The following is a 27320-nucleotide window of genomic DNA, read 5'->3' on the forward strand; positions in this document are numbered from 1 at the left end:
GACTTCGGGCGGCTTCGTTCCGCTCGGCTGGGGGATGGAGAGGACCAACGTGAGCCGCCTGCTGCAGGGTCTGTGCGGGAACGGCTCGGAGCCAGCGAACGGGTCGTGCGGAGAACCGCGGAGAGGAGAGGGGCGACCGGGGAGAAGGGGTGAGTGTGGTCGGGGACGGGGGGGCTCAGCCCACGGTCGAGGGAGCGATTCCAGCCAGCGGGGGCGGGGGTCCGGCGGCGGTACCGGTGAGCAATGGGGAGAGGGGGATAGGAGGAGGAAGAGGGAGGGATGGAAGAACGGACGGAGGGAGAGAGAGGGGGCGATGGAGGGGAAGGAGTAGGAAAGGATGGAGGAAGGTAGGGGAGAGGAGGGAAGGAGGAAGGGTCACCTGGTGATGGTGGGTGATTAAGAGAGATGCGAGGAGACGGGAGGAGAGGGGGTGTTGGTTGGAGGGGAGATGGTTGGGGGGGAGATGGTTGGGGGGGGATATGGTTGGGGGGGGAGATGGTTGGAGGGGGAGATGGGAGGAGAGGGGGAGAATGGAGGAGAGGGGAGATGGTTGGAGGGGAGATGGTTGGAGAGGTGGGGAGGGGGAGATGGCTGGAGGGGGAGATGGTTGGAGGGGGAGATGGGAGGAGAGGGGGAGATGGGAGGAGAGGGGGAGATGGTTGGAGGGGAGATGGTTGGAGGGGGGGAGGGGGAGATGGCTGGAGGGGGAGATGGCTGGAGGGGGAGATGGCTGGAGGGGGAGATGGTTGGAGGGGGAGATGATAGGAGAGGAGAGTGTTGGTTGGAGGGGGGGAGATGGTTGGGGTTGATGGAGAGAGGGGGGGACAGAGGGATGAGATGGAAGAGGTGGAGGGGGGGTCAAAGTGTCACAGCCGATCTTCAAGCTTCATTCTTCACCTTGGTGTCAACATTTGTGATATGTTTGGAGCTTGAATTAATGCAGGTGGGATTAGTGCAGGGCAGTGGTTCTCAAACTTTCTTTTCCCCATCTGTATAATCCCTGACTAACCACAGAACACCCATGGGTGGGATGTTACAGGTGCACTGTAAGTCAGGGATTACTTAAGGAAAAAGGTTGAGAACCACTGGTGTAGGGGCATGGTGGTGAACATAGACTTGATGGGCTGAAGGGCCCCTTTCTATGGTGTTCATCTCTGCCTCAGTGACTGTTCCTCTCCTCCTAGGTGCACTACTTCCAACAACGTCCAGGTTTTGTTTAGTTAAGATGTACCGGATTTTATTTCCGACAGAATGCCAATTCCAAGATGAGGGGATGTCTCCAGACCCTGCAGCGTCTTGGGGAAAAGGTTACAAACTTCCACCAAACTCAGCAGGGAGAGGTGCTTGGCAAAAGGGTAGAGAGGTGATTGTTGCCTGAGGTCTTGGTGTTGCTGGAAGCAGATCTAACAGCAATGTCGGCATTTTAAATTAAATCATTTGGTGAAAATTTAAAATAAAATTTCAGTCTAAGGTGAAGAGGATGAAGGATTAGGGTGGGATCCTTCCTCTACAGAGTTGGAGGTACAGGACAGTTTAACTCATAAACTTGTTGGGAAAGGGCTTCAAGATAAGAATGACTAACACATTGCGGAAACCAGAAGGCTGAGGACAGGGTTAATGGTTGGTTATTTAAGATTGTGGATGCATAGAGGGACCTTGGGGTCCAGATCCATACATCCCTCAAGGTCACACACAGGTTGATAGGATGATTAAGAAGGTCTATGGGATGCTGGGATTCATTAGTCGGCGGATTGAGTTCAGGAGTAGAGAGGACATGTTACAACTCTACAAATCTCTGGTGAGACCATACTGAGAGGATTGTGTTCAGTTCTGGTCACCTCATTACAGGAAGGATGTGGAAGCTGTGGAGAGGGGGCAGAGGAGATTTACCAGGACGTTGCCTGGATTGGGAAACAAGTCTTGTGAGGCAAGGTTAGCAGAGGTGCAACTTTTCCCTTTGGAGTGTAGATGAAGGAGAGGAGTCTTGATAGAGGTTGACAAGATCCTGGGAGACACAGATGGGGTGAATGGCTAGTACCTGTTTCCCAGGGCAGGATCAGCAAACACCAGAGGATGTGTGTTCAAGAGAAGGGAGGGAAGTTTAGGGGAGACGTCAGGGGTAAGTTTTGTTTTTACACAGTCAGTTGTGGGTGCCTGGAATGCCTTGCCAGGGGTGCTGGTGGAGGCTGGAACATTAGTAGCTTTTAAGAGACTCTTAGACAGACACACGGATGGAAGAAAAATAGAGGGTTACAGGGTAGGGAGGGTTTAGTATTTTTTTAGGAATATGTGGTTCAGCACAACATTGAGGTGCTGCAGTGTTCTATGTTTTCTTTCTTTGGCTTGGTTTCGCGGACAAAGATTTATGGAGGGGTAATGTCCACGTCAGCTGCAGGCTTGTTTGTGGCTGACAAGTCCGATGCAGGACAGGCAGACATGGTTGCAGCGGTTGCAGGGGGAAATTGGTAGGTTGGGGTTGGGAGTTGGGTTTTTCCTCCTTTGTCTTTTGTCAGTGAGTTGGGCTCTGCGGTCTTCTTCAAAGGAGGTTGCTGCCCGCCGAACTGTGAGGCACCAAGATGCACGGTTTGAGGCGATATCAGCCCACTGGCGGTGGTCAATGGGGCAGGCACCAAGAGATTTCTTTAGGCAGTCCTTGTACCTCTTCTTTGGTGTACATCTGTCACGGTGGCCAGTGGAGAGCTCGCCATATAACACGATCTTGGGAAGGCGATGGACCTCCATTCTGGAGATGTGACCTGCCCAGCGCAGTTGGATCTTCAGCAGCGTGGATTCGATGCTGTCGGCCTCTGCCATCTCGAGTACTTCGATGTTAGGGATGAAGTTGCTCCAATGAATGTTGAGGATGGAGCGGAGACAACGCTGGTGGAAGCGTTCTAGGAGCCGTAGGTGATGCCGGTAGAGGACCCATGATTTGGAGCCGAACAGGAGTGTGGGTATGACAACGGCTCTGTATACGCTAATCTTTGTGAGGTTTTTCAGTTGGTTGTTTTTCCAGACTCTCTTGTGTAGTCTTCCAAAGGCGCTATTTGCCTTGGCGAGTCTGTTGTCTATCTCATTGTCGATCCTTGCATCCGATGAAATGGTGCAGCCAAGATAGGTAAACTGGTTGACCGTTTTGAGTTTTGTGTGCCCAATGGAGATGTAGGGGGGCTGGTAGTCATGGTGGGGAGCTGGCTGATGGAGGACCTCAGTTTTCTTCAGGCTGACTACCAGGCCAAACATTTTGGCAGTTTCCGCAAAACTGGACGTCAAGCGCTGAAGAGCTGGCTCTGAATGGGAACTAAAGCGGCATCATCTGCAAAGAGTAGTTCACGGACAAGTTGCTCTTGTGTCTTGGTGTGAGCTTGCAGGCGCCTCAGATTGAAGAGACTGCCATCCGTGCGGTACCGGATGTAAACAGCATCTTCATTGTTGAGGTCTTTCATGGCTTGGTTCAGCATCATGCGTTCTCGCACCAACCCTCTATGTTTTATTTATCCATCCCACAAATCACCTTAACCAAATCTTGCAGATGCAGAAATATCTACACTTTCCCCTTTGTCATCCCTGGGCACTCGACATCGTACAATGTCAGCAGATGCATCAAAAATATGATCTTGCTGCCATCAGCCCATGCCAACTCCACACAGCCACCGTTCCATTGGTTCCTCCTCACTGTACACCTGCTGAGAATTCTGCTCCAGTTTATGGCAGCCCCTTCAATCGCCCTGTCCTTGGGTGCCCACAACTCATAGCAACTCCGTTTCTCTCTGCAGTTTGGTATAATCTCCTGCCCTCAGGGACCACTCAACCTGTTGATCTTCAGGAGTTGTGTATTGAATTTGTTCCCAACTATAAATCGTTCCAAAGAATGATTAACACTCTCTGTCATCCAATATTTCAAAGTTGTTTGACCATTTGCCAGAACCGACTGCCTCGATTTACCTACTTTTTGTTTGTTCAGATTTCAAAACGCATTCTAAACCTTGAAAGCAAAGTAACATTTTCTTGTGTTATGAGGACGGAACATTTCAGTACAGGACAGGATCTTCGGCCCACAATGTTGTACCTATCTCTACATCAATCTAACCCTCACGGTCCATAACCTCCCATGTTTCTAACATTCACATCGCTATTCCACCAGCCTCCACCACCACCCCTGTCAATGTGTTCCATGCACCCAACATGCAGGGCTGTACTGTGATCACTGAACACTACAGCACAGGACAGACCCTTCGGCCCCTGATGTTGTACCAACTCATATATTCCTTAAAAACTACTAACTCCTCTCTACCCCATAACCCCATTTTTCTTCCATCCATGTGTCTAAGAGTCTCTGAAATGCTGTCCAGCCTTCACCACCAGCCTGGCAAAAACCTACCCCGATGTCTCCCCTAAACTTCCCTCCACTTTGAATACACGTTCTCTGGTGTTTGCTGATCCTGCCCTGGGAAACAGATACTGGTCGTCCACCCTATCAATGCGTCTCAGAATCTTGATGACCTCTATCAAGTCTCCTCTCGTCCTTCTACGTTCCAAAGAGAAAAGTTCCAGCTCTGCTAACCTTCCCTTATAAGACTTGTTTCCCAATCCAGGCAACATCCTGGTCAATCTCCTCTGCATCCTCTCCACAGCTTCCACATCCTTCCTGTAATGAGGTGACCAGAACTGAACACAATTCTCTAAGTGTGGACTCACCAGAGATTTAGAGAGTTATAACATGACCCCTCTACTCCTCAACTCAATACCCCTATTAATGAATCCCAGCATCCCATGGGCCTTCTTAACTATCCTATCACCCTGTGTGGCCAACTTGAGGGATGTATGGATTTGGACCCCAAGGTCCTTCTGTTCATCCACTCTCCTAAGTAACCGAATTTGTCAAATGCCATATAGACTAGTGATTCCAAAAGTGGGCACTTCCCCCCCCATGGGTGGTGAGGGAAAAGGGGAGTGGCAACAGAAAGGGGGCAGCAGGGGGAGAAGGGGGGCAGCGACAGAAAGGGGGTGGGTCCGAACCTTCCGTCTTGTTGCTATTCAGTTTGCTGCGAAGTTTAATGAAGAAGCCAGTGCAGTGATTTTCTGCCCAGTCTCGGGGTGGCCCAAAGTGAGCAAAATAAACAGTAACAAGGCGTTCTCCCGAGAGTTGGTCTCAGTGGCCGCCGTGTTGTACTGGTGCCACTACCCACCTCAGCACCTCCACCAACCCTCTGCTCAGTGGAGGGGTCCACTTAGTGCTGTAATGCCCCTCCCAACACCCCCCGCAACATCCCCCCCCCCCCAGTGAAGTTGTATGCGGTGGGTGCTTGAGATGTGGCCCGGAGGCCAAGGGATGGCAGCCTGAAAAGGTTTGGGAACCACTGATAGACCAATATCAAGGGCCAAAGGGCCTGAACTATGCTGTACTGTTCTATCTACCTAGCACCCTAGTCCCGACCTTCCTTTCTCAAAGCCGTGTGGGGAGTGAGAGCAAATTGATCATCGTTGGTCTGGCAGAGACGGATGAATTGCCTTGAGGGTCAGTGTGGAATGTCTGTTAATCACGTTCTATCCCTGCAGGGTCTCTGATTGGGAAGAGGAGATGAGGTAAACAGTCAGCCATGAAGAGTGAGTGGTGGAGGAGTGGGTGGGTGAGAGTTGGCGGGAAGAGAGGGGACTGCAACGGGTTAACCCAGAATGTGGTGGAGTGGAGTGATGAATGATCCTCTTTGGCAGCAGGCACTGTGTGTGTTTAAATGGTGAGCGACTGTTAGTGTTCAAACAGGAGCATCAGGTGAAATTGTGCAGAGGCTGCCAGGGCAGAAGGTAGATGCTCTGAGGGGGGGGGGGGGGGGGGTTGGGGGGTGGGGGTGGGTGGTGTTCCTCTCTGGACGGCTGGAAAGTTCAGTGAGCTCGCCTTAGACTTGTACAAGTTATGGTGCCGTGTGCTGGAACTGCGAGGTGCTTGTGGAGAACGGCCCAGCGTGATCACTCGGGAGGAACCTGACGAAGGGAAGGTGAATGAACGGGGCTGCAGGAGCTAGACTTATTACCACCTTATCAAACCAAAATCACAAGATTACAAGACAAAGGATCAGAAGCAGGCCATTAGGCCCACTGAGTCTGTTCCGTAAACCTACATTGAGCTACTCTACACTAGTTGCAATTTCTGGCCTTTTCCCCATATCCCTTGATGTCCTTACTAATGAGATACTTCTTTTTTTTGTTTAAATAGTCCCAGTGATCTGGCTTCCACTGCTGTAGACGGCAGTGAGTTTCACAGATCTACGACCCTCTGGATAAAGAAGTTCTTCCTAATTTCTACTTTATATGGATTTTTCAGACTATGACCCTTTGTCCTCAATTCACCCACCAAGGAAAACATCTTACCCGCATCCACCCTATCTAAATCTTTCAAAATATGAAAAGCCTCTATGAGATCCCCTCTCATTCTCCTCTACTCCAATGAATACAACCCAAGAGCTGCCAAACGCTCCTCGTACGTTAGCCCTTGCATTCCGGGAATCATCCTAGCAAACCTCCTCTGCGTCACATCCTTTCTAAGATAGGGGGCCCAAAACTGCACACAGTTCTCCAAATGAGGCCTCACCAGTGCCCCACAGAGCCTCATCAACACCTCTTTACTCTTGTACACTCTTCCTCTTGAAATGATGCCAACGTAGCATTCGCTTTCTTCACTACCAATCCCACCTGGGCATCAACTTTTAGATTTCCTTGCACAAGTACATCCAGATCCCTTTGCACATCCGACGTCTGAATTTTCACCCCATTCAAACAGTATTCTGCTTGTTTGTTTCCACTGCCAAGTGTAAAACTGTACATTTCTCTATGTTGAATCTCATCTGCCATAATTTTGCTCAGTCTCCTAATCTGTTGAAAGAAGGCATGCAACACTCTAGCCTTCATTAGTCAGGGGTATTGAGATCCAGATCCATGAGGTAATGCTGCAGCTCTATAAACCTCTGGTGAGACCTCACTTGGAGAATTGTGTTCAGTTCTGGTCACTTCATTTATAGGAAGGATGTGGAAGGTATGGAGAGGGGGCAGAGGAGATTTACCAGGATGTTGCCTGTGATGGAGAATGTGTCTTATGAGGCCAGGTTAGCAGAGCTGGGACATTTTTCTTTGGAGAGTAGAAGGATGAGAGGAGATTTAATAGAGGTCGACAAGATTATAGGGTGGACAGTTAGCACCTTATTCCCATGGTGACAATAGAAAAAGACATCTGTACAAGGTGAGGGGAGGAAAGTTTAGGGGAGTGTCATCAGAGTGGTGGGTGCCTGGAATACGATGCCAAAGGCCATGGTGGAGGCTGGTAAATGGGGACATTCAACAGGTTCTTGGGCATATGGATGGAAGAAAAGTGGAAGGTTAAGGGTATGAGGTCGGGAAAGGTTAGACTGTTGAGTTGGTCACAACATGGTGGGCCGAAGGGCCTATACTTTGCTGGAATATTCTACTTGTAGCTATATAAAAATTTGGTTAGGCTGCACTTGGATATGGGGGCTTTGGACAGGGACAGAAGAGATTTAGAGCCATAGAAACAGACCCTTCAACCCATCTAGTCTGTGCCAAGCTACTACTCTGCTGAGTCCCATTGAAAAACAACTGGACCATCGTCCCCATATCTCTCCCATCCAGGTACCTGTCCAATCTTCTCTTAAATGTTGAAATTGAGCCCACATTCACTACTTCAGCTGGCAGCTCATTCCACACCCCCACCCCTCACTGTGTGGTTTCCCCTAAATGGTCCCATTAAACTTTTCCCCTTTTAGCTTTAACCCATGTCTTTTGCTTTGTATTTTGCCAGTAGAGAAAAGCCTGCTTGCATTTACTCCATCCACAATCATAATTTTAAATACCTCCATCAAATCTCCCCTCATTCTTCTACACTCCAAGGAATAAAGTCCTAACCTGTTTAACCTTTCCCTGTAACTCAGTTCCTGAAGTCCAGGCAACATCTTAGTAAATCTTCTCTGCACTCTTTCTGTTTTATTGATATCTTTCCTGCAGGTAGGTGACCAAAACTGTACACAATACTCCAAATATGGCTTCTTGTACAATTTTAATATAACATCCTATACTCAATACTTTGATTTACGAAGGCCAAGATGCCAAAAGCTCTCTTTACAACCCTATCCACCTGTGATGCCACTTTCAGGGAATTAAGTATCTGTATTCCCAGATCCCTCTCTTCTACCGCACTCCTCAGTGCCCGACCATTCACCATATATGTCCTTTCTTGGTTTGTCCTTCCAAAATGCATCCCCTCACACTTGTCTGCATTAAATTCCATCTGCCATTTTTCAGCCCATTTTTCCAGCTGGTTCAGATCCCTCTGCAAGCTTTGAAAACCTTCCTCGCTGTCCACAACCCCTCCAATCTTAGTGTCATCTGCAAACTTGCTGATCCAATTTACCACATCCTCCAGATCATTGATATAGATGACAAATGACAATGGTCCCAGCACCGATCCCTGAGGCACAGCACTTGTCACAGGCTTCCAGTCTGAGAAGCTACTCTCTGGATTCTCCCACAGAGCCAATATCTCATCCAAGTTCCAACCTCATTCTGAACCAAGATGATTAAACCTTACTGACTAGCCTCTCAAGGGAGACCGTGTCAAAGGTCTTGCTAAAGTCCATGTAGACAACATCCACGGCCTTTCCTTTGTCAATATTCCTGGTAGCTCCTTGAAAAATTCTATATGATTTGTTAAACCTGACCTACCACACAACAAGCCATGTTGACTATCATTAATCAGTCCCTGTCTAAACAAATACTTGTATGTCCAATCTCTTTTAGAACACGTTTTAAAACTTGCCCACGAATGATGTAAGATTCACTGGCCTGTTGTCTTCCAGATATTCTTGGAACCTTTGTTAAACAAGCAAACAACATCAGTAATCCTCCAGCTCCTTACCTGTGGCTAAAAACATATTGAATAAATCTGCCAGAGCCCCTGCAATTTCTACACTCGCCTCCCTCAAGGTCCGAGAGAATATCTTGTCAGCCCCAGGGGGATTTATCCACCCCTATTTGCCTCAAGACAAGCAAGTACCTCCTCCTCTTTATTCTGTACAGGGTGAATGACCTCACTGGCATCACGAGATGGGTGCGGACTGCACCAGGTGACAGCATCGGGGGGGGGGGTGTGGGGGGACACACCAAAATGACTGTCTATAAAGTTTTTGTGCAGTATTTCAGCAGAAACTGATTACTTTATTAAAAATACCCCTGTAGTTCGTTATAACAACAAAAACATTTTTCGTGAGCCCAGCTTACGTGTATCAATGTACCTACGAGGCTAAAACTCAATGATCATTTATGTTTTGAACCTTCTAATGCGCCCCAGTCAGAGCCGTCATTATTACCCAATGACAATGACGTTTTGAATCACGTGGTTCCGTCTGCACGCGCCGCCAGCAAGCGCTGTTGGTTTTGTTGCTGCCGGTATTTTTATAGTCATTGCGTTTGTCGAATTTTCTGGTGTTTTAGCTACAATATCGTGGTAATTAGTATTTGTGAACCTCGATCAATAAATTTTTGAGAATGAAGTAGTAATTAAAAGAAAAGAAGGAGAAAAATAAAAAAAGATTTGCTCGGTTACTAATAATGTTGTAACTATTGTGTATTTTGGCCTATAAGTTGACCTTCAAATAAGTCAGCTCCCCATTTTCAGCCTCATTTTCTTGCTTTTATCATATATTTGGCCTATGTCGACCCCCCCCCTCCAAAATCATGTTGATTGAGTGTGGCCAGAAAGTGGTTGTTATTGTGGAGCCTCCAGCAAAATGCCAAAAGTTATAAATGAGGTGAAGTTTTAAGTTAAAAGTCCAAAGAAGTGGCCGAGGCATCTCCTACCTGCACCTGCTGGAGGCGTAGGTTGGGGTCCCTTTTGGTGTTTCAAGGGTTGTCTACTGAGACCACGTTGAGCATTTTTTTGGTTGAATTTAAGGTCTCACTTTTGTATCTGGCGTATAAGACAACCCATGATTTTTGAGGGTTTCAAGGGTCGACGTATGCTGAAGTATACGGTAATAATGTTGTGATTCACCAGGGCAGCTCATTACACACCCCCACCCCTCACAGGGGTTAGAAAGATTTTACAAAACAATTTTGTTGTTAGTATTCACATAATCTAAGGACAAAGACATTTCTTACGATTCAGTGGTCTGGTACGGCAGAAGGTCCACGGGGGGGTGGGGGGGGGGGGCGGTGATACCATGAGTTACCAACTGTAGTGACACCACTGCTCAACCTCGTTGCTTGTCTTCCTCACAGCTATAGACTCCGGGTCTGTTTCCTGTGTAAATACAGATGCAAAAAATCCACGAAACCCTCTGCACAGACACCTGCTCATCAAGAAGAACAATTTTGACCTTTACTCTATTATCTGCAGAAACCTTTCCGATTTTCTTTCACCCTGTCTGCCAAAGCAACCTCGTGTCTTCTTTGGGCCCTCCTGATTTATTCTACCCCTCAAGTATCATTGGAGCCAATAGACGACCTGGTTCATGCTCTTCCCTGGGATTCAGGTTTTGGATCTTTGCGATCTGTCCTGTGAGAGAGGTGACCTGTTCAGCTGGGACGGATTGTTACTTGAACCAGAGACGGCCAAAGTCCAGGCTGGCAGGTTTATTAGTGTTGAGGTGGGGGGGGGGGGTGGTATTCCTATCCAGGACAGAGGCAGGCAGGGGAGAGGTTAGAAGTCAGGATGGAGGGTGATGAGAGAACGTTTAGGGCAGCGAGCGGGGAAGGACTGTGGGTTTAAATTGTGCCCATTTGTTGTAGAAGACATTAGTGAGGCCAAATTTGGAGAATTGTGTGGCGTTTTGGTTACCAAACTGCAGGAAAGATATCAACAAGATGGAAAGAGTGCAGAGAAGATTTACTAGGATGTTGCCTGGACCTCAGGAACTGAGTTACAGGGAAAGGTTCAACAGGTGAGGACTTTATTCCCTGGAGCGTAGAAGAATGAGGGGAGATTTGATTGAGGTGTTTAAAATTATGAGGGGGGTAGACAGTAAATGTAGGTCAGCTTTTTCCACTGAGGGGAGGTGAGATACAAGCCAAAGTACATGGTTTAAGGGTGAAAGGGGAAAAGTTTAGAGGGAGTGTGAGGGGGAAACCTCTCCATACAGAGAGTGGTGGGGGTGTGGAGCGAGCTGCCTGCTCAAGTGGTGAATACAGGCTCAATTTTAACATTTAAGAAGAATTTGGACAGGTATATGGATTGGAGAGGTGTAGAGGTATATGGACTGGGTGCAGGTCAGTGGGACTATGCAGAAAAATGGTTTATACAGACTAGAAGGGCTGAAGGGGCCTGTTTCTGTCCCGTTCTTTTCTGTGGCCCCATGGGTCGGGGGTTGAACTTGGGGCACAGGTAAACACGTGACACTGGGACGTGGTGACCATTTCAGAAACCTGGTTAAGGGAGGGACTGGACTGGAAGCCCAACATTCCATTGTGCAGGTGCTTCAGGGGGGGACAGAAGTGTGGGGGGGGGGTGTTTGTTATTGGTGAAGGAGGATGTCTCAGCAGTGGGCAGAGGTGGTGGTAGTGACAGGTCGACTGCTGAGGGTCCGTGGATAGAGCTGAGGGTCCAATAATTGACGAGGAAAGTCACAGGGAAAAGGTTTAGACGGGGTGGGATTTGGCAAATGTGTTCAGGACGGTTTCCTCCGGCTATATGTGGAGACCCACACGGGAGAGGGCAATGCTTGACCTGGTTGGGGGACTGGAGGGGTAAATTGAGGGTGATTGTGGACGAGCCTTTGGGACCAGTGACCATGTTCTCCAATGTTCAAGGTAGTTACAGGGAGAGACTGAGCGGGACCACGAGTTAAAGTTTGGAATTGGAGGGACAAGACCAGGAGTTGCTGCAGTTCACTGGAACAGGTTTCCCAGCTCAGTAACACCCGGCCCCCTTGGACTCCCAAGCCCGGCCACCCAATTGACCTCCAGCCCCCATACGTTTTTTGAATGGTGGGAGGAACCTGGAGGAAACCCACGCAGATACGGGGAGAAGGTACAAACTCCTTACAGACAGCGCCCGACCAGATCCGGGCCACTGGTGCTGGGTCAGTCATGCGCTCCCTACGAAGCAAACCGTGCTGCTGTTTGAAGGAAGTGGTGCGCTTTGAAACGTGTGTTGTTGATCCCAGGGGGACATGCATGCTCCTGTTAGAGGGAAGGGGCAGACAGGCAAGTGGAGGCAAGGTCGGAGGGGAAGGGAAATTCAGGCTCTGAGCATGAGCGAGGGGGCCACGCAGGGCAGGGAGAAGCGGCTGGGGTTGAATGCAGACCTGGAGGGGGTTGGGGAACTGAGGAGGAGGATTTAAACAAAGGAAAAGAGGAGGGAAAAAGAGGGGCAGGATTTAGTTTGGGCAGAAATAGGATAATCTGAAGATTTTATGTACAGAAAAGGGGAAATGGGTCATGAGAAAAACAGGACCCTGAGGAATCAACGTGGAGATGGACAAGGTCCTCACCCAGTACTTTTCTGTGGGGAAAGATACAAGGAGTGGGGAACTTGGGGCAGTCATGGGAGTGTCCTGATAACAGTCAGTGTTATGGTTGAGGAGGTGCTGGTGTATGAAGGTAGACAAATCTCCTGGGGCTGAGCAGATGGGTCCGAGCTCACTGTGGGAAGTGAGAGAGGACATTGCAGGTGCCCTGGCTGAGATGTATGGGTTGGCATTCAGTACAGGGGAGGTACCAGGACACTAGAGGGGGGAAAATGTTGTGCCTCTGTTCAAAAAAAGCTTCAGGGAAAATACTGGGGGCTACAGGCCAGAATCCTCAACGCCTGTGGTTGGTAAGCAACTGGAGAGCAGTCTGAGGGAGAAGATATGCGTACATGTGGACGGACAAGGGCTGGTCAGGGATAGTCAGCATGACTCTGTAACAGGGAGGTCACGGCCCCCAACTCAGATCGAGTTTGTTGAAGATGTGGCCAGAAGGTTGGTGAGGGAAGAGCTGTAGATGTTTATATGGAGTTCAGCAAGGCATTCGATAAAGTTCCACACGATAGGCTGCTCTGGAAGGGTAGATCACAGGGGATCCAAGGTGAGACAGCAGAATGGACAGAAAATTTGCTTCGTGTGAGAAAGCAGAGGGTGATGGTGGAAGGATGTTTCTTGGACTGGAGGCCTGTGACTAGTGGGGTCACAGGGGTCGGTGCTGGGCCAATTGCTCTGTCATCGATACCGATGATTTTGGTGAAAATGTTCATGTGTGGCGCCTGCTGCAGCAGCTCCACTAAATCAATGCCCCAGTCACAGTGGTCAGTCAAGAAGGTTTATTCAAACTTGCCTCTCTCTTAAAGTCACTTCAGGCCCAGCACCAGAAGTGGCATCATCAGGTCCTCGCAACACACGCGAACAGTGCGGGGCTTTAAGTGGAGACGATGGGAACCCCACGCCATCTTATGGGTAAGCCCCTAACCGCCCTGTGCGCTGCGATTCGGCCGCGGTGTTGCGCAGCAGTTTGGGAGTTTGGCAGGAGGTACATGTTTGGGCCCACTGCGCGACATCATACATATTTGGTTGCCGTGAGCTTGACCATTGCTCTGATTAAGGGATGGGACAGATTGTGAACTGCATCAAAAAGGCGCTGTCTCCAAGACGCGGGGACATCCAGCCTGGGATAGCCCATAGACGTGTCGCAAAGCAGACTTAGCCCACCCAGTTGTGGTGCCAAGTGTATGTCTAGGTTTGTAATGGCAGTTCTGTATGCCTGGACATCCGGGTCCACGGCCTGTGCACTCACCAAGTCAGAGACCTCATCGCCACCCTGGATATAATGGACTGCCTGTCTGGACAGTGCGCCAGCGACAAGATTGTTTTTTCTGAAACACGACGCACACCTGTAGTGAACTCAGAAATATACGACAAGTGATGTTGCTGGCATGGCCGACCGTGGGTCCGATATCTCGCTGAAGGCAAAAATGAGTGGCTTGTGGTCCGTGAAAGCAGTGAAATGGCAGCCCTCCAAAACATACTGGAAGTGTCGTGTGGCCAGGTGCAATACCAACAGCTCTCAATCAAATGCACTGTACCTCATTTCCGGTGGCCATGGGTGGCGGCTGAAGAAAGCCAGGGTGGCCACTGGCCATTGACAAACTTTGAGAACCATGCCCATTGCTCTATCAGAGCCATTGGTGGTGAGTGCCAGGGCGATGGCGGTGGGTGCCAGAGCGACAGTGGGATTAGGATGCGCCAGTATTACTGCATTGGCCAGAACATCTTTGGCGGTTGCAAACACAGACTCCGCCTCCACAGTCCAAGTAACTTCCTTGCCCTTCGTGGTGAGGAGTCGAGATAGTTGGCCAAGAATGTTGGCGGCTGCAGGAATGAAATGGTGATGGAAATTTACCATGTCCAAAAATTTCTGCCCTCCCTTAACCGTGGTAAGTTTTGGGCATCTACTTTGGTGGATAAGGGAAACGCACCTTCTGCCATGATCTTGTGCCCCAGGAAATCAATGGTCGCTCTGACAAACCGACATTTGGTGGGGTTGAAGGTAAGTCCAAGTTCATCCAGCTGCTGGAACAGGTGGCGTAAGTGTCGCTGGTGATCTCTTGATTGATGAGGAAAATGTCGTCTAAGTATATGTATGCGAATTCTAGATCCCTGCCAATAGCGTCCATAAGTTGCTGGAACATTTGAGCAGCATTTTTCAAACCAAATGGCATCCCGAGGAATTCAAAAAGCCCAAACTGAGTAATAATTGCTGTTTTGGGATTGTCCTCTGGATGGACTAGGATTTGATGATATCCCTTTACGAGGTCAACCTTGGAAAAGACATTGTGCAGACAGGCAGTGAAATCCTGTATGTGTGGAATGGAGTATCTGTCGAGCGTAGTTACATCGTTGAGCCTGTGGGAGTCGCCACAGGGTCTCCACCCACTGGTGTTCTTGGGCACCATGTGTAATGGTGCTGCCCACGGGCGGTTGGAATGTCGAATGATACCCAATTCCTCCATGGATGGAAATTCTGCCTTGGCCTGCTGCAGTTTATCTGCTGGGAGACGACGAGCCCTGGGGTAAATTGGTGGACCGAGGTGTCAATGTAACAGGCCATGCCGTGGGCCGTTGTTGAGGAATTGAATTTGGGAGAGAGTATGCCAGGAAATTCATTGAACAGGGCAGTGTAGGTGACAGCGCATAGAGTGTGCACCCCGAGTAGGGAGACTCGCCGTTTGCTGCTCGTCAGAGGGTACATTTGGAAGGTAGTGGCATTGACTTGCTTCCTTCGCTTAATGTCAACCAGCAGGTGATGGACTAGAGGAAATCTGCACCCAAGATGGGCTCCGCGACAGAAGTCAAGACAAAATCCCAATGGAACGCCGCCTCCCCTATCTTATTCATGACTCATCGCATGACAAAGATGGGGATGGAAGTTCTATTTGCAGCTTGAAGAGCCAGTCCCTGCCGCTTATGCGACTTTTCAAAGTGTTTGGGTGGGATCAAACTGAGTTCAACGCCTGTGTCTACGAGGAATTTGTACTCATGGGCTTCGTTGTGGAGATGGAGGAGGCCATTGCTCGTGCCAGCTGCCGAGGCCACTACCGGTGGCTGGCTTTCTAATTTCCTGATGAATTTTTGAACTTGGTGCCACAGCCGTGATAGGTACACGGGCGCATGCATCTGCGGGATTTCCCCCCCACCAGTGGTGGTAAAAACACCGTTCTCAGCACCTGTCAGAATGCTCGTCCCTCCTTGTTTCGACCGCAGCTACAGGTGGCACGGGAGCTGTCTCTGCCGAGAACACGGACTGTAGACAGGCGTACTCTCGCCTTGGTGTGCAGTAGAGTCTATCAGCCTTCCGGGCCATGCCAATAAGGTCTCAAAGAGAAAGCAATTGGAATGGCCATCTGCTGGTGCGAGCATTTCATTCATTAACTCGGACGGATTCCTGTCGCCCAACCCCTCCATATTCAAGAGCCATGTGCCCCGTTCATGCCTGATTAATTCCAGGGAACTGCCAAAACTTGGTGTTCTGGTTTTCTGCCAAGGGGTGGCCAATGAATTCACTCAGCTTAGCTGCTCTAGTGGTGCCCAGTGCTCCGACGATGAGTCTTCAGTGGTTAAGCCACGGAGGCGGAACTGGCTCTCAGCCTGGTTGAGCCATAAGCGAGGCTGGTGGGCTCAGAAAGGGGGCAGCTGAACACCTACTGTTACATCTACATTCGAGTTTCAGATGAATCTTGCTGTTGGGGTCACCAGTTGTGGTGCCTGCTGCAGCTGCTCCACTAAATCAATGCCCCAGACACAGTGGTCAGTCAGGAAGTACACCTTTCAAACTTGCCTCTCCCTTAAAGTCACTTCCGGCCTGCACACCCAGGACTGGAAGTGGTGTCATCACGTCCCTGTGATGCATGCTAAGAGTAGGGGGCTTTAAGTGGAGACGATGGGAACCCTACGCCATCTTAGGGGTAAGTCCCTAACCACCCTGTGCTCTGTGATTCAGCCCGCGGCGTTGAGCGGCCACTTGATCCGCTACGTGTATGATTAGCACATTAAAGTGTCTGGTATTTAGACAGTGAAGGTGGCGCCAGAGATCGAGGCAGGAGCTTTCTTTTATATTTTTATAGGTATTTAATATTTAAACAATTGAATGATACAATTATACAATGTGCAAAACATTTACAAATATAGGGAAAAGATTTCAAATATGAACATCTTGAAAGGACTGACACACATTGTTGTAAAATATAATGTCAAACAAAAAGACCCCCACCCTTGACCCAGAAAAAGGGAAAATAAAGTTAAAAGTTATTTTCAAATCAATCATACATTTCTTCTTTTTAAAAATGAAGGAAAAGGTTTACGATTGCTTTTCCTTCTCATTCTGTAAGAATTTTGATCAGAAGTTGAGACTGTTCAAGGTGTTGGTGAGGCCAAGTTTGGAATATTGTGTGCAGTAATTCCCAAATTATAGGAAGGAGGTCAATAAGGTAGAGAGGGTGTAGAGAAGATTTACGAAAATGTTGCCTGGATTGCAGCATCTAGAATACGGAGAAAGATTGAGTAGACTGGGTCTTTATTCATTGGAGTGTAGAAGGTTGAGGGGGGATTTGATCGAGGTATTTAAAATGATGAGGGGGGTGGATAGAGTAGATGTGAATAGGCTCTTCCCCATGAGGGTAGGAGAGATTGGAATGAGGGGTCATGAGTTAAGGGTTAGGCGGCAAAAGTTTAGAAGTAACATGAGAGGAAGCTTCTTCACTCAGAGAGGGGTGGCTGAATGGAATGACCTTCCGGAAGAAGTGGTTGCGGCAGGATCAATTATGTCATTTAGTAGGAGATTAGATGAGTACATGGATGTGAGGAGGTTGGAGGGTTATGGGCAGGAAGCAGGTAGATGGGACTAGTGGAGTTCACTTAAACGGGTGCAGACTAGAAGGGCCGATATGGCCTGTTTCTGTACTGTAATTGTTCCATGGTTATATATGGTTATAAGTTGTGTTATTCCCAGTTGAGTGTTTATCGGTCATATTTATCCAGTCTAAAAATGAAAAGGAAATCGGAACAAACTCCGGCAACAGGATCTTGATCAGTCGGGCAGGGGTGGATGATGTGATTCATTTCAGAAACTGCAGAGGCCTCGCGGAGATTTTTCCTCCATCTCTGTCCTCGAGTGGTGCCAAGGGGACTGAAGGAGGGTGGTGAGGTTATGTAACAAGGGCAGCATGGACAAGGCAGGGACCACAAGCTGGTGAGTTTGACATCAGTCGCTGAGGATCAGGATTTCCCAACGTTTGGGGAGTCGGGGACTGACGAGGCCGTCAGGGTGGATTTGTGTGAGGAAGGTCGTGTCTCGGATAGAGTGGTTCAAAGGGGTGAACAAGAGGGTTGATGAGGGTGGGGCAGTAGATGTGGGCTTTAGCAAGGCAGGTTAGTCTGGAAGGTTCAATCACATGGGATCCAAGGGGAGCTGACCCATCGGATTCAAACCTGGCTCAGGGGAAGGGGGCAGAGGGGAATGGTGGAGGGATGGTGTTCCGATGGAGGCCTGTGCCCAGGGATGTGGTGGAGGGATGGTGTTCAAATGGAGGCCTGTGCCCAGGGATGTGGTGGAGAGATGGAGGCCTGTGCCCAGGGATGTGTCACAGGGCTCGGTACTGGGTCCACGACTCTTTGTCATATACATTAATGGTTTGGATGGGACTGTAGTTACCTGATTGGTAAATTCACGGATGACACCAACATTGGTGGTGGAGTGGACAGCGAGGAAGGATATCGAAGTTTACAGCAGGATCTAGGTCCGTTGGGAAGGTGGGCCAAGGAGTGGGAAACAGAGTTTAACTCTGGCACATGGGAAATCAAACCAGGGGAGGACTTGCACAGTGAATGGCCAGGCCCTGAACAGAGTTTACAACAGAGAGACAGAGGGGGACAAGGACAGATTTCCTGAAAGTGGTGACTCAGGTGGACAGGGTGGGGAGGAAGGTGTTTGGCGCAGTGACCTTCACTAGGTAGGGTGTAGAGTAAGATGATCCAGGTGTTCGAGGTGTTGGTGAGACCACATGGAGAACTGTGTGCGGTTCTGGTCACCCAGCTGTAGGAAGGGGACCAGTGAGTTGTAAGGGGTACAGAAGGAGATTCCCCAGGATGTTGCTGGGACTGGAGGGGATCGGGTTGGAGGGAGGGGTCAGACAGGCTGGGTCTTCATTCCCTGGAATGTTGGAGGATAAGGGGTGTGAGGCATGAATAAAGTGAATGGCCACGGTCTATTTCCCAGGGTAGAGGCACAGGTTTAAGGTGAGGTGGAGGGATCCCTTCACTTGGGAGGGGGGTGGTATGTGTCTGGAATGAGTTGCCAGAGGAAGCTGTAGACATGAGTTCGAGGACTGCATTGAAGGCCATTTAAATGTCGTTTGTGATGTATGGAGAGGAGGGCTTAAAGATACAGACCAGATGGATGTAAATGGGAACATCCAGAGAGGCAACTGGATTGGCATGGAGGAGATGGGCTGAGGGGCCTGTTCTGAGCAGCATGTTTCCTCACATTCCACATTCCAGTGCTACTCGTCTTTGTCTTCCCCCCACGCACCCTCCACTCCCCCTTCCTGGGCACCCCTCCCTCTCTGACTCACCCCTTCCCTCCCTTCTCCTCCTGGTGCAGTCTCATCCCTTTCCCACTTCCTGACCCACCCTTCCCCCACCAACCCACCGCTCTCTGTACACCACCAGTACAGGGTCTTGACCCTCCCCACAGACACAGCTCGTTCCACAGACACTCGTTCCCGGCAGCATCGGGACCACTGTGCGGAGGGGCTGCTGTGCTGTGGGGAGTATGGGCGTCAGTGGGGGAGAGAGTGTCTGTGTAAGGGGGTGGTGTTAGTGGAGGGGAAATCTGTGGGAGGGGATATCAGTGGGAGGATGGTGTGTGAGGGTGGGTGTCAGAGGCAGGGTTGGGGTTTCACCATGAGTAGATGAGAGGGGGGGGTGTGGGGGGTCCCTATGGAAGAGGGAGGTTCTTATGGGAGTGGGGGCATCCTTATGGGAGTGGGGGGTGCGGTGGGTCCCTGTGGAAGGGGGGGTCATTGTGGGTCCCTGTGGAAGGGGGGGTCATTGTGGAAGGGGGTACATCTGGGAGGGAGTCTGTGGGAAGGGGTGTGGAGCTGTTGTGGGGGGCATCTGTGGGAGGGGGTCTTGGAGTGGGTTTGTGAGAAGGAGTGTGGAAGGGAATGGGGGTGTTAGTGGGTGAGGGGGAGGGGGAGGGGATATCTGTGGGAGGGTGGTCACTATGGGAGGGGGAGGGGGATCACCGTGGGAGGGGAGGTCACCGTGGGAGAGGGCACTTGTGAGAGGGTGTCTGGGAGTGGGTGTCTGTGAGAAGGGGTGTGGGGGGGGTCACTGTGGGAAGGGGTACCTATGGGAGAAGGTGTCTGTGAGGAGGGAGGAAGGGGGTGTTGCTGTAAGGATAGGAGGGAGGGGATGTCCTTGAGGAGGGGAGGGAGGGTGGGTGTGTCTGTGAGGAGGGGAAGGAGGGTGGGAGTGTCCGTGAGGAGGGGAGGGTGGGGTGTCTGTGAGGAGGGAAGGGAGGGTGGGGGGGTGTGTCTGTGGGGAGGGAGGGATGGTGTCTGTGAGGTGGGTGATCTTTTCCTCCCCCCCCCCCTGAGCAGCAGGTCTCCCTGTCCACCACAGATCTGGAGTACTCGGTGCGCATCCTGCTCTACTCCGTCATCTTCCTGCTGAGTGTCTTCGGCAACGGGCTTGTCCTCCTCGTGCTCATCCTGAACAAGCGCCTGCGCACAGTCACCAACTCCTTCCTGCTCTCGCTGGCCCTCAGTGACCTCATGGTGGCCGTCTTCTGTATGCCTTTCACCCTCATCCCCAACCTGCTGGAGGACTTCATCTTCGGGGAGGCCATGTGCAAGGTCACTGCCTACTTCATGGGTAAGTAAGGGGCGCGGGGGTCCAGGGGTCTGGGGACAGCTCAGTTCAGCGTGGGGCTCTGGGGGCAGAGGTCAGTGTGGGGGTCCTGGGGGGTCTAGGACTATTGCTCAGTGAGGGGCAGGGTTCCAGGGGTATCACTCAGTGTGGAGATGAGGGTCTAGGGGGCAGTGCTCAGTGTGGTGGTCTAGGGTCTGAGACCAGCACTCTGTATGGGGGATAGGGGTCTGGGGACCAGTGCTCATTGTGGAGTGGGGGTCCTGGTCATTTTGGGGGCATAAGCTGAGGTGTTGTGAGGAAGGGGGATTGGGGTGTTGTGGGGTTGGGGCTGTGCTCATTGCACTGACCAGCTCTCCTCTTGGGGCTGACGGCCTGTCTGGCTGTATGGGAGAGTCTGCGTCAGGCATGTGGATGGATGATGAGCCTGCTGGTGGGTGCGTGTGGGCCTCTGGATGCACTTAAGGGCAGGTGCTTGTTCTCGTCTGCTCCCCTGTCCCTTCTGCGTCCGGGACCCTGTCCCCATCCTGGACCAGATCCGTGTCTCTCTCTCTCTCTCTCTCTCTCTCTCTGTCTGAGTGCATGGTGTGGGTGAGACGACACTCTGTGTCAGACACACACTTTCCTGTCACACATCCCCAAGAGCCACACTTTGGGCCATGTTGGATGCACATCTCAGGATCGTCCAGTTCTCGTCAGGAGTTGGGGAGAAGTTGGACAAACCTACATTGTTTTCTCTGGAGCAAAGAGGTGAGACCTGATAGAGATATAACATCAGGAGAGGTGTTGATAGGGTGACAGTCAGAATTCTTTCCCCGACATCACACACCAGAGGCAGGACAACGTCTGCAGATATTGGGGATCCAGTACAGTCCACAGACATGCTGGAAAAGCTCAGCAGGTCATGCAGCATCCAATGGATGCCATCGTTTCGGGCCTTGGCCCTTCGCCAGGAACACAGGTAGACACCCATATAACCATATAACAATTTACAGTACGGAAATAGGCCATATCAGCCCTTCTAGTCCGCACTGATTTACGTGAAACTCCACTAGTTCCACCTACCCACACCCTGCCCATAACCCTCCAACCCCCTAGTTCCACCTACCCACTCCCTGCCCATAACCCTCCAACCCCCTAGTTCCACCTACCCACTCCCTGCCCATATCACCCAAAATCCTTTTACTTCCTCTGGATGCTGCGTGACCCGTTGAGTTTCTCAGCACTTTTAGATTTGGAATATCAGGTGTTAAATGTTAAATCTTTAATGTAGACCTCCAGCACAGTAACAGGCCCTTCAGCCCACGAGCCCCTGCTACCCAATTAACTACAACTGGTACGTTTTGAAGGGTGGGAGAAAACTGGAGCCCCTGGGGAAACCTACGCAGACACGGGGAGAACATACAAACTCCTTACAGACAGCGTGGGATTCGAACCCCGGTTCAGTCCCGATCGCTGGCGATGTGCTCACCGCGACACCAACTGTTCCTCCGATTTATGTGTGGCAGCACATGAGGCTGTGGCCAGACATTGGGGTGTGGAATGGAAGTGGGTGGCCACTGGGAGGTCCCAGACTGGGAAATATTCAAGGCAGAGGTTTGACAGGGGATGTGGGAGGCAGGTCTTTCTGCCCAGAATAAGCTGCCAGGGCAGTGGTGGAACTGATTTTAAAAGATGTTTGTCAGACATGTGAAGAGCTGTGGGGATGGAAGGGGGTCTGGACAGATGGATGCACAGTTTAAATGAACATCCTGGTCAGCACAGCCTTGGGGAGCTGAAGGGCCTGTATGTGTTGGATTGTTCTACGTTCTCTGGGTGAGAACCCTGAGGTCTGGGTTCTTGTACACGTGGAGAATTGTGAGCTCCTCATTTAAGAAAGGACGTGCTGACATTAGAGAGGGGTCAGAAGGATGATTTTGGGAATGAAAGGGTTATCACGTCAAGAGCATTTGACAGCTTGTGGCCTGTACCTGTTGGAATTTGGGAGACATTTTGAATGTTGAAAGGAGTGGACAGAGTAGATGTAGAAAAGTTGTTTCCCGTGGTGGGAGAGTCTAGGACAAGAGGGCACAACTTCAGGATTGAAGGGCGTCCGCTTAAAACAGATATGGGGAGGAATTTCTTCAGCCAGAGGGCGGTGAATCTGTGGAATTTGTTGTCCCAGGTGGTTGTGGAGGTTGGGTCTTTGGATGTATTTAAGTCAGAAATTGATCGGTTGTTGATTAACCAGGGATTTAAAGGTTATGAGGAGAAGGCTGTGCAGTGGGGAAATGGATCAGCTTATTATTGAATGGCAGGGCAGACTTGATGGGATGAATGGCCTATTTCTGATCCTATGTATATGGTCTGTCAATCCCTGTGTTCATGGGGAGGTGGAGTCTGTGGAATGCCTGTCTAGGGGGTTCCCAGAGAATGTTTGACCTGGGAAGGGGAGTGGAAGCTGGGGGCTTGCATACTGTTGATCCTGGTCCTAACACAGCCCATTCCTTGCAGGGATCTCGGTGAGTGTGTCCACCTTCAGTCTGGTGGCCATTGCAATCGAACGCTACAGTGCCATCTGTAACCCGCTGAAGTCCCGGGTCTGGCAGACACGTTCTCACGCCTACAGAGTCATCGCCATAATCTGGCTCCTGTCGGTCATCCTAATGATCCCCTACCCTGTCTACAACAAGCTGCACGCCTTCCAGCGAGCCCACAAGGGCACAGCCCACCTCTGCAAGCTCACCTGGCCCAGCAAGGACGTGCAGCGTGCCTGGTACGGGAGTTAGCGGGATGGGGAGCCTGTTTTGGAAATTAAAACTGGATTGGGGGGTGCGGTGGCCAAGCTGGTTTTGGGGGAAGAGGTTTGGGTTCGGGGGGATGGGACTGGAATTGTGAACAGAGAGGGGTGGAACGTCAACACTCTCACTCCCTCCCCCTCTCCCTCAATACTCCATCCCCCTCCCCTCCCTCTATACTCCCACTCCTACTCCTCTCCCTCTACACTCCCACTCCCTCCCCTCTCCCTCTATACTCCCACTCCTACCCCTCTCCCTCAACACTCCCACTCCCTCTCCCTCTATACTCTCACTCCTACCCCTCTCCCTCTACACTCCCACTCCTCCCCTTCTCCCTCTATACTCCCACTCCTACCCCTCTCCCTCAATACTCCCACTCCTTCCCCCTCTCCCTCTATACTCCCACTCCTCCCCCTCTCCCTCAATACTCCCTCCCTCTCCCCCTCTCCCATGGGCTTCTGTGCCCTTTCCTTTGGCGGGACCCCTGTGAGGCCCCGGCCTGGCACGGGTGGCTGGAACGCCGGGTCCTGTGTTAATGCTCACTGCTCTCTCCCTGCTCCCTGAAGGTATATCTTCCTCCTCCTGGCCCTCTTCTTCCTGCCCGGCCTGGTGATCGTGGCTGCTTATGGAATGATCTCTCGGGAACTCTACAGAGGGATTCAGTTTGAGATGAACCAGAGGAAGGAGAGCAAGGGTAGGACCTGCGTGTCTCGGAGCGGTTTCCAGTGTCCTGGATGGCCATTCTCACCCTTTATCTGGTTCTGACCCCCGAGGACTCTGCTCATAGATTCTGAGCCCCCTTTCCTGTGAAGCCGTCAAGTTCTGGTTTCTTCTGCACTTCTCTCCTACCGACTACAAAAAAAATCAAAACATTTTATGATTTCCGTTCATGGCCCTTCTTAAATCTCCTATGGCCCCCCTGAGGGGGGTGGAGGGACGGTACAGCACCTGTTAAACATAGAACTCTACAGCACAGGACAGGCCCGTTGGCCTTCGATGTTGTGCCAACCCATATATTCCTAAAAACAAACTAACCTCTCCCTTCCTCATAACCCTCTATTTTCTTCCATCTATGAACTTGTCTAGGAGTCTTTTAAATGTCCCCATCGATATTCCCAATCCCACCCCATCACTTGTCAACTTCATCCCAAGGCACCCTCCCTGGCAAGGCATTCCAGGCCCCCATCACTCTCTGTTTAAAAAATCTTACCCCTGACGTCCCCCCTAAACCTCCCCACCCTTTGTACACACGTCTGCTGGTGTTTGCTGATCCCGCCCTGGGAAACGTGCTGGCTGTCCACCCTATCTATCCCTCTCAGAATCTTGTTGACCTCTATCAAGTCTCCTCTCCTCCTTCTACGCTTCAAAGAGAAAAGTCCCAGCTCTGCTAACCTTGCCTCATCAGACTTGTTTCCTGATCCAGGCATTGAGAACGGCTGGTCTCTGGTCCGGGGTGTCGTGGAGAGGCAGAGTGAACACAAATATCTGTAGGTCCTGAGCTGCCTCTATACACCACGATAACAGGCCCTTTCAACCCATGAGTCCATGCCGCCCAATTACACCCAGTTAACCTACAACCCCCCAGAACGTTTTGATCAGTGGGAGGAAACTGGATCCCCCAGGAAAAACCTATGCAGTCATGGGGAGAACGTACAAACTCCTCATAGACAGCACGGAATTCGAACCCTGGCCCCGATCGCGGGCGCTGTAACAGCGTTGCGCTGACTGCTATGCCAACCATGACACAGGGCGAGTGAGGTGATGGACCATACCCTCCCCCACCATCACCCCTCCCCCACCTCCATTACCTACCTTCAGTCCTCCCCCACCTCCATTCCCCACCCTCCCTCAACTCTGTCCTCAACCCCTCTTGACCTGCCCCACCTCCCATCTCCCCACTCCTTCCCTTCCTCCAATCAGAGTGTTGCTGGCTTGGCACACTCCCTCCTCTAATCACTGACCAGCTTTTCCCCCACACCTTCCCCTCCCCCTGGATCCATGTCACCAGCCTGTGCACCACCCTCTCCCCATGTTATTTAGGTTCCGATGAATTACCCCCCACCCCCAAGGTGTCAGGCACCACCTGAACCCCCCCAAGTCCCTCCTGGCTGTTGTCCTCCCCGCGATTGGCCGAGGCTTGTATCACCCACGATCCGTCGTCTGTAGTAACTAACGGGAATGGTGGATTTGCAGGGCTGGTGAATGGAGGTGGCGGCCCCTCAGACGAGGACAGCGATGGCTGCTACCTGCAGCTGGGGCGGCGGAGAAACTCGCTGGAGATGGTGCAGCTCTCCGGCACCGGGACCAAGCTCGACCGTGCCCGATGCACCAGCTCCGAGTCTAAGCTGGAGGGCAAGAAGCGAGTGATTCACATGCTGATTGTCATTGTGGTAATGTTCTTCCTCTGCTGGATGCCTGTCTACTCCGTCAACACGTGGAGGGCCTTCGATGGTGCCAATGCCTTGCGCCTCCTGTCTGGAGCTCCAATCTCCTTCATCCACCTGCTGTCCTACACGTCGTCCTGCATCAACCCTCTGGTCTACTGCTTCATGAATAAGCGTTTCCGCCTGTCCTTCCTCGCCACCCTGGCCCGCTGCCTGGCACCTCTGCGGGCCCTCAGACAGGCAGACGAGGAGCCCGGAACCACCGGCACCTCCCTCTCCAAGTTCAGCTACACCACTGTCAGCACCGTGGGGGGTCCGTAACCACAGCAGTGCTGCCGGCCCTGCACCTCTGGACCACTGACCCACGACCCCTCTGCACCACTGACCCTAACTTTCACTCCATCCTTATCACCCACCCTTCCCCCTCCAGCTACCTCCCCATGGCCCTCATCGCACTCCCTCCCCACTCCTCCCATCTTCCCACCTCTCCCACCCTCCAACTCTTTACACCTTGTCTCCCCACTCCAGCCACCTCCACTCCTGGGAAGTTCCCTGGGGCCCAATAAAGGAGTGCTCTATCCTTCCCTGTGGGAAATAATCCCCATCGAACACTGCCTCACCTACCATATTGCAGAGAAGACTTTGATCTAAAGCTTCAGAACTACCCCTCTCAGTGACCTCCTCCTTCAGTACTGCCTCTCCCTGAATGATTTGCCCTGGGTTTGTTTCTGACCTTGTGTGGCCATCTCCCCTCACACAGTGCCCAGGCCCCTCGTGAGCTGCGTGTGGGGAATGGGAGCTGAGGTACCATCAGAGTCAGCTCCTGGATCGCACAAGTAAACTCCTCAGAGTTATGGGGGTCCTGAATGGGCTTCCCCTGCCCCGATCCTGGCATTGGTCTTGCTCAATGCCCCTCCGACCAGCCAGCTGGGTGGGCTGTGCCCCTGTCAGGGGCCAAGGATCAGGACCGGGATTGGGGACCAGGATCTGGCGACCAGGGTCCAGGGATTGAGACCTGGTCTGGGATTGGGGTCCACGATCAGGGACCAGGGACATGGAATGGGGATGAAGAATGGTATCGGGGACGAGGAATGGGATCGAGGATGAGGAATGGGATCGGGGACGAGGAATGGGGATGAGGAATGGGATCGAGGATGAGGAATGGGATCGAGGATGAGGAATGGGATCGAGGATGAGGAATGGGATTGAGGATGAGGAATGGGATTGGGGATGGGGAATGGGGTCAGGGACCAGTAATCGATCTGGGACCCTTTTTGACATCGTTACACCATTTCACTGACGACGATGCCACAGATGGGGTCATGACCTTTCCCCTCAGGGCCCCAAGGCCAGGTCCTGTTCATGTCGAGGCTGACTGTCATGGTGGGTCTTTGTCGCTGGGGCTGACTGTAACTGTTGATGTCAAATGTGTAATTTTAGTGACTTCACCGGGCCATATTGCACTATTTCCTGCCTTGTTGTCATGGTTACAGTGCAGAGGAGTCTGTGGTTAATCTTGTTAAGTGGGTTGCTCTTGCATTTCCATGGTTACTGTTGCTCTTGTAACCAGTTTTCAGCTCATTATGGCTGTTGCTGTGGGTTCGGGACCTTGTATTTGGTCAGATGTGTGGTGGGCTTTAGAGGTAACCCTGCCAAGTCTGCTGTTGACCACTTGGAGTAGAACAGGCTGGCACAGTGCTGGTTTCTGGCAAGACCTGGCACAGGCATCGACGGTCAGGTCTTCACCATGAAAT

General features: G+C 51.3%; 1 protein-coding gene across 1 annotated transcript; it reads left to right on the plus strand.

The window, feature by feature from the left end:
* On the plus strand, positions 1–27320 carry LOC138740169 (cholecystokinin receptor-like). Its single transcript, XM_069892570.1, has 5 exons — positions 1–149; positions 20160–20411; positions 22899–23160; positions 23749–23876; positions 25376–27320. The coding sequence occupies exons 1-5, from the start codon at positions 35–37 to the stop codon at positions 25885–25887; spliced, it is 1269 nt and encodes a 422-aa protein (XP_069748671.1). The 5' UTR covers positions 1–34; the 3' UTR covers positions 25888–27320.

This window comes from Narcine bancroftii, chromosome 7 (genome assembly GCF_036971445.1).
Source record: "Narcine bancroftii isolate sNarBan1 chromosome 7, sNarBan1.hap1, whole genome shotgun sequence".
In the NCBI taxonomy this organism is placed as follows: Eukaryota; Metazoa; Chordata; class Chondrichthyes; order Torpediniformes; family Narcinidae; genus Narcine; species Narcine bancroftii.